The 14856-nt window shown below is 31.5% G+C and overlaps 1 protein-coding gene across 1 annotated transcript; it reads left to right on the top strand.

Moving 5' to 3' along the window:
* The first annotated feature begins 3682 nt into the window (after positions 1 to 3682).
* LOC124930776 (F-box protein At1g47056-like) lies at positions 3683 to 5634 on the top strand. The gene has a single exon (XM_047471132.1). The coding sequence runs from the start codon at positions 3798 to 3800 to the stop codon at positions 5385 to 5387; it is 1590 nt and encodes a 529-aa protein (XP_047327088.1). The 5' UTR covers positions 3683 to 3797; the 3' UTR covers positions 5388 to 5634.
* The last annotated feature ends 9222 nt before the right edge of the window (positions 5635 to 14856 follow it).

The following is a 14856-nucleotide window of genomic DNA, read 5'->3' as shown; positions in this document are numbered from 1 at the left end:
AAGATTTGAGTATTGTTTTGTTTTGGGTGTGAGGTATCTTTATGCCTCAAATTTTCTTGTAATTATCATTCATTGATTCATTTTGGGACTTTTAATATCCTTGGTCAACTGTTGTTATATATATCTTGATTTTATTGATTCAAGCTTTGGTGTTTTTCAGTTTTTGTTGAACCTTGGTCAAGACAAAAACATTCAACAGTATAATAGTTTCTTCTTTCTACAATTTCATCTCCATTAAAATTAATAATTAAGACCATCTGTAAAATATTTTCAAGACCAGAGTTTTTTGTTTTTTCTAAAACTTATTGTCTTGCATTGTAATCATTATTTAATTTAAATACTCCAAAAAAAAAGGATGAAAATATGACAGAAGTTTTACAAGTTTAAAACCAAAGATTTAATTTTGCTTAATAGCTACATAAAAAATAAAGCATGTTTGCAAATTTCAGCCAATAGGTAGGCAAATTCTAAAATAGAACGCCTATCCAATTTTTTTAACATTCAAGCATATCACAACCAATTAATAAAATGCGAGAAATAGAAAGAAATATACCAAATGCGAGAAATACAAGAAATGCGAGAAATATACCAAATGCGAGAAATATATCATTCACGCATTTTCATCTAAAACACGTTAATCAACTCATACTTTTTAGATAAAAACGCGTTAATGATATTTCTCGTAATTGAGCGGTAAAACAGGCGCGCGAGGGGTATTACAGACTTTTTGCAGGGCAAAAATGCTCATTTTGCATACATTATTAGGCGCGGACCTTTTTTGGAATTAAGGCTATTAGTAGGGCCATTTCATAAAATTTCCCCACATTTTTGTGTTGTATTTTGTTTGATATATATATATATTTTGTTGTTTTTGTTCGATATCACATCTTATTTCCCGAATTATTATAATTCGAATCACATTCTTAATTATTTTTGAATCATTTGTTATATTATTTCTTGAGTCCATGTCGATCTCATTTTTAGCCTCAAAAGAAATGGATTTAAAAGATCTAAAATTGATTTTAAATAAAAATAAAAAGTCACTAAAACAAATATTTAAGTTGGAAATAGGGAGGACAATAAGGATGTCAACGGGATCCCAACGGATCGAGACGGGAATATGTTTACCTTCGTCGCCCCATTCTACTTCGAGAATTTTTTTTAATATCATCCCCGCTTGGTTTCGGGAAATCCTGCGGGACACCGTTATACAATATTTATTAATATATATATTTTTTTGTAATAATTTATATAAATGGGTTTTTTAATATTATATTTTTTGAAAAATATCAATGTATATTAAAAATGAAAAAAATTATTTAAGCACAACGACAAATCATTATTGAAAAGAAAAAAAAGAAAAAAGTACTTAATAAGTTATCGAGCTCGTAAATTCTCGAGAAAAACGATTAACTCCCCCAACAAACTCTAATGACTTTCTTAAATGAAACTCAAAAATCGTCATAATAGTATTATGAATGATACATATCAGACGACTACGATCATTGAAAGTTCGACGATTTCTCTCAAACCAGATAGTCTACCAAAAAATAATTGGGATGATGATCCAAATATGTAGGCCTACCATATAAGCAACATCAATCCAAACTTCCCAGCAATTACCTAAAGAATTGAGCATCACCTAATGAATCCCAGTAATACTTCACAAAATACTCTAAATACTAGTTACCCATCGACAATACAAAAATAAATATGTTGTCAATTCAACATTTTTGTGACTTATACGATTAGCCATAATACAACTTTTTCATGCACATAACATCCGTTAAAATTCCACCATGAATAATGCTCAATCCAAAGAACGAAATCTTGGATGAAATTTTTGACTCCTAAAGTTTTTCCCGACAAAAATTATATAGAATCATCTAAGCGAACAACTTGTAGCAATGCTCCAAATGAAAATTATCCATATCTTGCCAATGCATAACGTCTTGTTCAGGCGATGACACTTATTTGTGTCCTACAAAAAGTAAAACTCTATTATGGGACGAAATCTCCATAATGTTTAATCACCTTCTATATCTAATTCAGCTAGCGAAACCATTAGACCGATGATCAAACATGTCCTTAATTGTGGCATTTTCACATAGAAATTGAAACAATCTCAGGATACGTCGTAACTAGATTTTTGACACTACACCAAATTTTGTTTCAAAATTAATCGAAGAACCATCCCCTACAATGAATCTAAACTGCTCACGAAAACTTTTCCACATAAAATAAATTCCTCACCAAATACTAAACCCCGCTAGATAATTAGATATTTTAGTGAACCAACCAGACCAATTATTACCATACTTATATCTAATTATCGATGCCCAAAGACTATTCGACTCCATTGCAAATTTACTACACCATTTTGATAGAAGAACCTTATTAAAAAAATAAGATCTCGAATATCTAGATCTCATTGATCTTTAAAATATTTAACCTTGTCCCAACTAACTAAATGATAAAACAATGAGTTAGAAGTTTCTTATAGAAATTTACACATTATTCTCTTCATTTTCATAGTCACACTCGGGAAAATGAATAACAACATCATATATGTGAGCATAGATGACAATACACTCTTAATGAGGATTAACCGATCCATTTCGAGATTATTTTACTTTTCTATCTAGACAATTACATTCCATTTTAGTGATAATTGGGTCTCAAGTGACCTTGGATCGTAATTTAGCATCTAATGACATACCAAAATATGTTGACGGAAGACTACCAATTATGAACTCCATCACATTTGCTAACCTCATCCTTCTTTTATTCGAAATAAAATTTTAAAAAAAAAGTCTAACTTATTAAGATTAACTCGAAAACCTCCATATGAAAGCGCTTTAAATGGAAGCGGGAGATCATGATTATAAAGTGTCATGTTAGTTCTCTTTAATTCAAAAAAAAGAAGAGAAAATATTAACTCGAAGACCGAATAGAATATATATGAAAATTTATATTATTATAACGAAACAAACTTAAACTCTTATAAAATTTGAAACATAAATACAGATATTGATGATGTTATATATTTAATTGTGTTTATTAGTGTTAAAAAATCGGGAAAACAAATATCCTCAATTCACAATCAACTACCAGTCAAATCATAGAAAAATCGCCATAACAGGATAGTTCATATCGAAACCGCATAGCGGATTATAATTATCATCCCTAGTTGGAAGCCCTTTTACAAGTATTATTCGATTATTTATATTAGTTTCTCACTTTTTTATTTTTATTTTTATAATATATGTAAATTATTAATTATCACTTAAATGAACTTTTTTTTCTTTTCTTAATATAAACGTGAACAACACAATTTTCATTACCCTTCAAAATATTTATATAGTTTCTCTAAATCCCGGATGATTAGTTTGTTTAGCTTAAATTCATATATAGAGTCATTTCTAAATAAATTACAAGATTTAAAAAATTTTTTATTATAAATTTATAATATTTTTAATTTTATTTAGTTATTTTAATTTTTTATGTTAAAAATTTAACCTCAATTATCCTATTTACTTTTAGAATTTTTAAAATAATAATAAAGTTTGAGGATCAACTTAAATATCTTAATAAACTTGAGACGCTAATTGGAATTTCGGTTCCTATTTGAAAAGTTTCAGAAACCATATCCATCCATAATAAGCAGAATTTAATCCCATTTGATATCCGCTTGAATGAATGGCAAGACGCAAGCAGCTGTCCATCGCCAAAACTAAACCGCATCTTCTTCGTCGGATTCATCCAGATATCGCTATTGAGGAATTTCATTGACAGCAATGGGCCAGGCATCATCATCTCTTTCCACCGACGGCAACCAAATCAATACGTTTAATTACAGATCCACGATGTCGAATCGTATGGAGAAAGGGACTTCTTCCGAAGAAGAATGCATGGAGGATTTCATCTCTAACATTCCTGACGAATGTTTAGCTTCCATTTTTGAATCTCTCGGATCCGGCGACAGGATACGATGTTCCCTCGTCTGTACCAGATGGTTACGAATCGAGGGCCAGAGCCGCCATCGTCTCTCTCTCAACGCACAAGCGGATCTTCTATCAATGATTCCTAAAATGTTTTCTCGTTTCGATTCGATCACGAAACTCGCTCTGAGATGTGATCGGAGATCCGTTAGCATCGGTGACGAAACACTTGTACTCATATCTCTCCGTTGCCGGAATCTTACCCGTTTGAAGCTCCGAGGATGTCGTGAATTGACTGACTCCGGTATGGCTGCGCTCTCGATGAATTGTAAGAATCTGAAGAAGCTATCATGTGGATCGTGTACTTTTGGGGCGAAAGGTATGAACGCCGTTCTCGAAAATTGTTCTTCTTTGGAGGAATTATCCGTTAAACGCCTCCGAGGCCTTAACGGCGGAGCATTGGTTGAACCTATTGTGCCTGGCGTTGCTGGATTATCGCTGAAAACGTTATGTTTAAAGGAGCTCTCAGATGGGCTTAGCTTCGGGCCACTCATAATCGGTGCTGTTAATTTGAAAACCCTAAAGCTTTTTCGATGCTCTGGCGAATGGGATAAGGTATTCAAGTTGATTCCTAATCAAGTTACTACTATAACCGAAATTCATCTAGAGAAACTCCAAGTTAGCGATGTTGGTCTAATTGCTCTTTCGAATTGTCCAAAGCTTGAATTTCTCCACCTTGTGAAAACCCCAGAATGCACAAATGTAGGTCTTAGCGCTATTGCTGAAAACTGTAAGCTTTTGAGAAAGCTTCATATCGATGGGTGGAAAATGAATAGGATAAGAGATGATGGTCTTATTGCTGTAGCTAAACATTGCCCTAACCTTCAAGAACTAGTCCTAGTAGGTGTTAATCCTACCCGATTGAGTTTAGAACCATTAGCCACAAATTGCAAGAATCTCGAGAGGTTAGCATTGTGTGGAAGTGAATCTGTTGGCGACCCAGAAATCTCCTGCATTGCCGAGAAATGTATAGCATTAAAGAAACTATGCATTAAAAATTGCCCTGTATCGGATCTTGGCTTGGAAGCTTTAGCTGGTGGGTGCCCTAATTTGGTAAAAGTGAAGGTGAAGAAATGCAAACTTGTGACTTCTAAGGGCGTGGATGGGTTGAGAGCAAGCCGAGGATCACTAACCATAAATTTAGACATTGATGATCCTGAACAAGCTCATCAGGTTGCAAGTACTAGCCGGAATGGTGGTGGTGAGAATAACGTCGGAAGGGCTACTGTGTTTACTGGTCAAGCCGGGGATGCTAATATTGCATCAAGCAGTAATGGTAGGGCTAGTTCATTTAAGGTAAGATTTGGCTTCACTAAAGGTAGTGGATTGGTAGCCTGCACCTTGAGAAGGTGGTCAAGCTTTAGCAGCAGAAACAATAATACCTAAGATAGAAAAGTTTGAAAATTTGTATTGTTATTTTGCTGCTTAACTTCCACTAGCTACAAATTTTATATAAAAAAAAGAAGAAACACAAACAAAGTTTCCTGTTATAGTAATGAATATAAATCGGTTGTGTAAGTGAATTGTCATTTCGGGTATGTAGAGACAGTTGTTAAACTGCTCAACCTATATTATTAACTGTCTTGTTTGAATCTCTTACCTTCTTTGGAGGCACTAGGGTTCTTTACTTTTCAATAGAAAGCAAGATTACAAATTTCATGTGATGGTGTCTTCATTGTCCATTTTAGGGAGGTTTCTTGGCTGATCTTGAAAGGTATGATCTTTGCTTTCTTTTGTTCAATCATCCTTTTTATGCAATGACTTTTTAAAATATATTCTTGCACTTAGTCATGAAAATCGTTTTGTTCAATGAACCCGTTTTCAAATATGGTCAATGTGTACAAATTACATAGTGGGTATATCTGCATTTGAGCTTATTATGGGTTATATACTATGATTTAGGGTGGTTGTTTTGGATGGTGGAGAAAGTTGATTGGTCTTGTTCATCTCTATAGTGGTTAAGTTGGTAGTATTTTTTTTCCCTTTTTGCTATCAAAGTTGGTAGCATTTCTTAATAGAAAGGTTGGTATAATTGCATCACCCAAACATAAACAAAGACATGATATTGTTGTCTTGGGTAAAACAATAAATTCATATTTTCCAACTATGATCCCAATATATATGTATGTATCATAAACCTGGTTTTGAAATCACATTTTTCATTAGAACTATGATAAAACCTCAAAAGCCATATACTTAATGATATAGTTTGTCATGAGTTACATTCAAAGAGAAAACAATAGTTTGGTATGGACTATGAAATTTAAAACTTCCTCGACATAAACCCTCTTCTGAAATGAATAACCGTTTTTTATGTTGCTCGACAAAATCCAGCTTTTAAGAAAGAAGGATGAGACAGTTGGCGATTGATGAGACGACGAAATCTTTTGTAGATGTTTATAAGAATGGATGAAGGTAATGTTGGTTTCTAGTTGTGTTTAGATTCTAGGTCTTACAAAACCATTAAATTTACCATTGGGTAAGTATTTATCAAAACCTAATTCGTCCTATCTAATTTCGGTTTTGGGATTAAATAATTTATTCAAATTCAGTTTAAATGAATTAAGGATTTTTCAGTTGTGGTTCGGTTCTATTTTGACGGGTTTATCCCCTATCTTAATTAGCATAAAGATTGTGAAATCTCCTATCTTAACTAGCATAAAGATTTTTGAAATCTCTGTTTGTTACAAATACAAGCAAGAGGAAACTTTTGGGACTTCTTTTATACCGTAAAATTGATTTTCGACATAAAGAAAAAATAAAATCTTAGACCAATATAATCTTTTTAGTTGGAATGAGTTATAATCTTTTACTTTAAGTTGAGATTGTTTAATCAAATACTTAGACCAATATACTAGTATAGAGTACTTTATACTTTTGCTAATAGATGACAAAAACTAAAATATTTGAGAATTTATTTTTATTTTTTTATGAACCATGTATTCACCTTTATCATTATGGAATGTTTCATACAATGCACAAAAATATATCTAGGATTCACTTATATTATTGAATATATATTCATTTTATAATATACTGAAGAAGATTAATCGATAAATGAGACTACATCTTTAGCCATGATACATACACTTGTAAGCATATCGAACCCTTCCGCTACGACAACCCAACGCAAATAAAAGTTTTACTGTAATTTTAAATGGTCTTCTAATTCTTTATTTCTATATCTTTTATACAAAACCCTTAATACCAAGTAAATATGTTACCTTCACTTCTTAATTCAATATGATATCTTCTTAATATCAAATCAATATCTTACATTGATCATTACAAATCAAATGGAGATATTGTAATCAACTCAATATCAAATATGATTATTTTAAACATATGTTACACTGCTCATTCCAAATCAAATTAAGACATTGTGTTCCACTCTAGTTCACATATTCAAACAAAATTAAACCTAATCCAATTTCAGAATATGTTTTTCAAACATTTTTATTCAAATATTTTAGAATCTTTTTTCAAACTCCAAATTAGAATATATATAAGTTATTTCAACTTAACAAATACTAAAATTATATAAATATATTAATTTATATAATGTTATTTTTTAATAGCCTTAAAATAGAGGAAAAGATGAGAAATGGGTTTGAGGGTAGGATAAATAAGTGAAGACCTAAGAGAAAGGAAAATAATAAAAATAATTCAGTGACAAATGATTAACTTAAACCTTCCCTTAATTTTTTTTAAACTATCAAAACGTCAGAATTTTGATTATGTGTAATAGAGTTACATAGTTTTGTAACAGAAGATCTCACGCACAACACAAATTAAAATTACTCTAACTTTAAATAGTCTTCCAGTTCTTTATTTCTATATCTCTTATACTTTTAACAAAAAATAATTATCTATTCAATCAATTCACACCACTTTAATAGGCGAACAACCTAACCTAAGAACATATGTACAATTTCATAGTAATATTCCATTTCAGTTAGAAAATGTAGTTATATGTTTGGGGTAGTATAAAGTAACTAAATGCCTATCCGCTGCTAAGAAAACGCAATGGAATTGTCGTCTTAGAAGGGGATTGACTAACTCGCTAGAACTGGCGCATAGCCCTAGTATATCGATACTTTCATGCTTCAGACCAACTCGATGAAAATAAGTACACAATTAGACTTGTGAACTCGGATAACCTGACAGATAAAATAAAACATCCGAGAAAGGAAAAGGAGAAGAGGCAAGACTAACAAAGTACGAGTTGAAGACCTTTCGTTGAGGCATTTCAGGTGGAATTTAGGTAGACATTTTATTAAAAAAACCTATGTTAGGGTAGCCAATAATCAATGCAGTGGAGGGCACTTGGTTAAAAAAATTAAGTTAGGAAAACCCATAATCACATACAAATATTGTGTTTAAGAGATTAAAAGATCACATAATAAATAAAATTACATTTGTACCATCCCGTGGGAGGGAATATATATATATATATATATATATATATATATATATATATATATATATATATATATATATATATATATATATATATTCGGAATAGAAAACCTAGAAATGTGAGACATAATTGTGAGTGTCTCCCTAAATTGGAATTAAAATAAAAAAAATCATTAAATTGTGAATTTTTCTATTTAATTGTATCTCGGATTAATCAATAAATATTTATAATATGATATGTAATATATTTTTGTGAAAATGTTTTGTTTAACAATATTTTATAAAATTAACATAATACAAAAAAATAATTAACAATAAATTTAACTAAATATGCTAAAAAGTTAAAATATATAATAAAAATAATAAAATTTATTTAAGATTGATAATTTTATAATTATTTATTTAAATATATTTCTTACAAATAGTCACAAAACAAATATTTCAATAAAATGTGTAACCCTAGGAATCGTTCTCCACATAGCTTAGCATGTGTCGTGGACACGTGGTAATATGGGGAATATCGCAGGGTGACTCGAAGTTCGATGCGTTTCAACCTTAGTTTACGTGTTAGGCATTTTTTTAAAAGAAAATATTTATTTTTTAAAAGATTTTGAGAATACAAAGGAGCTTTAAAAATTAATCATGTAAAAATAATTAATTTTGTTCCAACTTTAATAATACGTGGCTCAAATAATAATTTAACCAAAATCTAATTTAAATTAATCAAACATAACTAATTTAAAGATTATTTATTTGAATATAAGAGTCGCCAAATGATTTTTGGAAAATCAATAAAATGTCGTATTTTATACTAGAGTTTCTGTAAGGGTTTGGTTTTGGTTACGCTCGGGAAAGGACTTTCGCGTTATGTCATCGGCACCCGTTAAAGGACAATTTTAAATTTAAAATAAAAAAGTTTGTCTATTTCAAGATTTATTTATAACATTTATTTTGTTTAATTAGTAGTCTGAGGTCCTAAATAAGAATAAGTTTAGATTGCATAAATAATTGTACAAAATTATTTAAAAAGGTGTACATGCGATTGAGTTGATATAATACTGAGTAAAAACCTTAAAAATATCAGAAAAGTGTTAGAATTTATAAATAAATTCTAAACCGGCCTTAGCCAAAATATTGGTTTAAGAAATATCTTGAAAAGTATTTAAATGTCATTTCCTGACTTTTCAGAATTATTTAAAAAATGGATTGGAGTTTCAAAATTACAAAAATAATTTTATATTTTGAAAAGTGGAATCAAACAGGCCTTAGGACCAGAATCCTAGGGTCTGGGTCCAGTTTGGTGATCTAGGCTCGGACGAGCTCGGTCTAGACTAAGGCTCGGGAGCATGGGTCAAGGGACCAGAAGGCTCGATCCTAGGTTCGGGAGGCTTGGTCCTGAACTCAGAAGGTTTGGTCCTAGATCTGGGAGGCTCAATCCCAAGTCTAGATTTTCACGGTCGTGGACCTAAGAAGCTTGGTCCCAGGTCATACCTCTCGATCAGAGGTTAGAAACCTCGGTCGGATTCCTCGGTCCTTGCTCAAGAACACATGTCTTGAGTCTCGGTCCTTACTCAAGAACACCGGTCCTTGGTCTCGGTCCGAACTCAAAAACATCGGTCCTTGGTCTTGGTCTAGACTTAAGATCCTTGATCCTATTTCTTGGTCCCGATCCTATAGGACTCAATCGTCGGGGACCGAGTTTTTTTGATTTGGTCAAGAATTATAGAAGCCATAACTTTTGATACAGGTCATAGAATCATGATCTCTAAGTCACAAATGATTCATATGATTATGGGGAACAAAAGACCTAACCTTAATCACGGTCAATCGATTTTACAAAGATCAATTTTAAAAAATTATTTTTAGGTCAAAATTTGGGATATTTTGAATTAGACCATTTCAAGGTCTGATTTTGGTTCCATTAGCTTTCAAATGATTAACATAATTGAACATAACCAAAATAAGAACATCGTAGCAACTCTATAACAATTTCTTAAGATAGAATCCAAATTCAAAATTTTCAAAAATACAGTTTGATCAAATATGATAGGGATGATGTTGTAGTGATCTGGAATTCATCCTAACATGATTACAAACATGTTTAGCAGCTATTTAAATTAAAAAAAATAAAGATAAAACTCAAGAACATGAATTTTAAAAAATCTAGATTTTCAATTCAAATTTTCGTTTTTTTAGTTTAAGGTTGATTTGATTAAATCACTTTTAATATGAAGTTCATACAAAATCTATGGAACGATTCTAAACAAAGAAATCATATAATTGAACCCTAGAATAGATCAAAACGATCAAACTTTGTAAAAACCAATTTTCAATTACAAATTGAAATTCAACATATCTGGAAGCTTACCAACAGCTAGAGAACACTCATAGGAGTTGTTGGAAGCTTTTCTAAAGCCTGGATCCAAGTTGTGATCACCAGAAGAGATTTTACAAAAATTTGTTCTTGATCGGATTCTTAAATCTTTGATTTGGTATGTAATATCTGTGAATTATTTAATGGATCGATAGAGAAACACATAAGGACTATTTATAGTAGCTTTAAGTCGGTTGAGGAGGAAGAATTCAAGTTCAATTTGTCGATTTGAAGTTATATCACTAATTTTATCCTCAGTTGTGGCAGCCTAGTTCTAGGGGAAGATAAGTCTAATAGTCATAGGGCTATTGTAGGCGAGGAAAAGGCGAGCAAGTACGAAAAAAATGGAAGGATAACATCAAGAGATGAAGAAGTTAGAGCTTCTAGAAGATCATCGAAAATCATCGCGGGATGTAGGATTTCGCGAAGAAGAAGATCAAACCGACGTCGTTCTGATCTGTCCAAAACGCGTCGTTGGCGTTCCGTCTACGTCTGAGCGAATAGGTAATGGGCGTGACATCCCGTTAGTTGTTTTCGTGTGAACCGGGCGCGCGCGTGTTTCGTAAAAGCGGACAGGCGTGGCTGATTCCTGAGCACTGTTCAACCCTTTCTTAGGTTTAATTTTGGTAAAATAAATACAATATTTTAACTTCAAATTATTTTTGATTTTTTTATTTAATTTCTCTAATTAGGATTTAATTATCACAATAATTAACTCTAATTTGATCTTTAATATCTTTTTGAGTTAGTTTGAATTTAAATTTTTTGAATATTATTATAAATAATAATATTATTTACAAAATAGGATATGCCAAATTTTTTTGTTTACAATATGATTTTACACTTTCAAGATAATCTTTACAATAACTCATCAAGGTAACTTAAAAGATAAAAAGTCACGAGTTTGATTTCAATTGAAAGAAATCATGACTTTAAGAAAATGTTGACACGTGAAGCTAATGCTCAATATTTTGAAATTAGTGATTCAAAGTTGTGACTAAGCTAGTTTGTTTGTGAAAGTAATGTAAAATAAACAATATAAAAAATTGTGTGGGATGTAGGTTCAATTGGTTGTCAAATCCCTAATAAAAATATATTTTTATATGAGTAATGATAGAGAACGCTTAGGCCGCGAAAGTCAGCGAAAATAGAATATTCCTTTAAAACACCAAATATTTCCTCTCCTCCTATTAATTAATTTCTATCTTTATGTCTCTATGAATTAATTAATTTATCTCTCTTTCTCTCTCACTAATCAATTAATTTATCTCTCCCATCTCTAATTAATTTATTTAAATTATAAACTCTAAACCCTAAATAATATCTCTTAATTTTTATTTAGTTGAATTATGAATTTATCAAAAAAAATTAATTAATTAGAAAATAATTAATCATTAGAATAGAAATATTAGATAAACATTTATAAGTAATAAAACTAAAAAAAATATTAATAAGTCAATAGAAAAAAATAATAAGAAAAAGAAAAAAGAGGGCATAAAGAATAAATAAAAGGAGAGTTTAGAGTTTAGGATGTAGAATTTAGGGTTTAGAGTTAGAGTTTAGGGTTTAGAGTTTAGGATTTAAGGTTTAGTAGTTAGAGATTAGGGTTTAGCAAAAAAATTAATTAATAAATATAATATATTATGTTTTATTTTACTAGTTAAAGTTAAATGAGAGATAATAAATATTAAAGAAATGAGTGAAATAATTAATTTAGTTAGTAGAGATAGAGTTAGAAATTAATTAATAAGAGGAGAGAAAATATTCGAAGAATATTCTATTTTCGCGGCCCAGACGACGTTCCTTATCATTACTCTTTTATATAGTCTAATTTAATAAAATAAATCAAAACTTGTAGAAGAAATGAAAACAAAATAACTATTTAAAAATTAGGACTAATTAAATAAGAGTTTCTTTTGTGATCATTGTTATCATCATTTTAGTTAACTATTATACTAATAATTATCTTCGAGTGATTAAAAAATCTCAATTATTAGTTTAACTAGAAAGATTCTCGTGCGAATCACACGAATAAAAATATATATAAAAAATTAATAAAAAAAATTATAATAATATGTATTTAATGTTTAAAATTCTTAATAAATCAAGAATAATATATTAAAATAAAAAATAGAACACTCTCATTCCACATTTTATTCACTTCGGTAAAACAACTCATTTTCTCACATATCTCATCACATATTTTTTTTAATGAATATCTCATCTCGTGACCTTACACTTTTACTTTGCTCAAATCAAAAATCTCAACCATTACCAATCTCTTTTTTACCCTCACTTTAGCCCATCAATGCTCAATCGACATCTCATCTCGTGATCTTAAAGAATTCAGACTGACCAACCATCTCATTCCACATTTATCTACCAATTCAAATCGAAATTCTCATCTCATGACCTTAACTTTCACTCCGGTCAAACAACAAATCTTCTCGCATATTTTAACCACGTACCAATATCAATTTCTTTCTCAGTTGACTTCTATCTCTTTACCTTACTTTCACTTCGACGAATCAAAAATCGTCTCATTCTATATTTATTCACCAATCACAATCGACCTTTATTCTCTTGAAGACTTTACTTTCACTTCATCAAACAACTCATCTTCTTACTTATTTTATAATATACAACTTGACATTCTTATCATTCGGCTAACCATACATCTCATTCCACATTTATCCACCTCAATTGACCTCTCATCTTATTGCCTTACTTTCACTTTAACTAATTAACCATCTTATTCCATATTTATCCATCAATTCACAATTGACCTCTCATCTCGAGATGTTTTCACTTCATTAAACAACTCATTTCCTAATATATTTTACAATATACAACTCAACCTTCTTTATCCTCAATTCGACTAACCATCATCTCATTTCACATTTATTCACCTTAATAATCGACCTCTCATATGTGACCTTACACTTTCACTTCGGTCAAATCAACAATCTTCTCTTAAGATATACAATATACAACCTGACTTTTTTTATCCTCACTTCGAATAACTAACCATCTCATTCCACATTTATCCATACCTTAATCAACCTCTCATATTGTGTGACTGTATACAATTTTATTTCGGTCAAATCAAGTCACTCATAGCGTGACCTTACTTACTTTGATTAACCAAAATCATTTTATTCCACATTTTTATCCCACTAATCTCAATCGAACTCTCATCTCGAGACCTTATCCTCACTTTGACTAACTAGTCCATCTCATTTTACATTTATTCACCCTAATCGGACATATCATACCGTGACCTTAAACTTTCACTTTCGTACATTACCAATCTATTTTACCCCGTCCCATTTTTTCATGATAGGAACATCCACGACACGATCAGCATAGGCAACACGATAGTCACATCCACGACACGATCGGCATAGGCAGTACGATATTGTCTTGAGTCGGAAGTCATAAAATCGGCGTCGAAATTAGCATTGATCAAGGAAGTGTGATCGGCACAGACAGCACGGTACGGAACGGGCGGTACGACCCGATCTGCACAGACAACACAATATTGTTTAGCGTTATTCTTTTGTGCAGTTGGCTTTGCCTGTTTTTCTTGTTTCTTTTGGATGCTTTTGGAGGATCTGCTAGTTTTCGTCTACTGTGCAGTTTGTTTCTCAATTAGGTTGGTCTGGGTTGGGTGGCTTTTGTTGGCTCTTCTGTTGTCATCTGCTGCTGTAGATTATTGTTGTTGATTTCTACTGTAGGTCTGAATTGTTGTTGGTTGCTAAGACATTTGACTGTTTGCTGTGTAGGCTGAGTCACGATGAGCCTACGCTCGACTAGCCTCCGCTCGACTAGCCTCCTCAACCGACCTAAAAGTACAATGAAAAATAAAGGGAGTCTGGAGAAATTGGCTAAAAGAACTGCCACTTTTTCTAGGCGTCCGACCGGTCACAACGTCGTTGATGCAGATGACATTGTCTTCAATCAAACTGTTGCATCGACTAGTCACATGGTTGGTCTATCAACCGGTCAAGCCCATCTCCCGACTCATCTCCCAACCGGCCATGACGCCCATCCCTGACCGGT

Source organism: Impatiens glandulifera, chromosome 3, assembly GCF_907164915.1.
Source record: "Impatiens glandulifera chromosome 3, dImpGla2.1, whole genome shotgun sequence".
In the NCBI taxonomy this organism is placed as follows: domain Eukaryota; kingdom Viridiplantae; phylum Streptophyta; class Magnoliopsida; order Ericales; family Balsaminaceae; genus Impatiens; species Impatiens glandulifera.
This window is presented reverse-complemented; position numbering and strand designations above follow the sequence as displayed.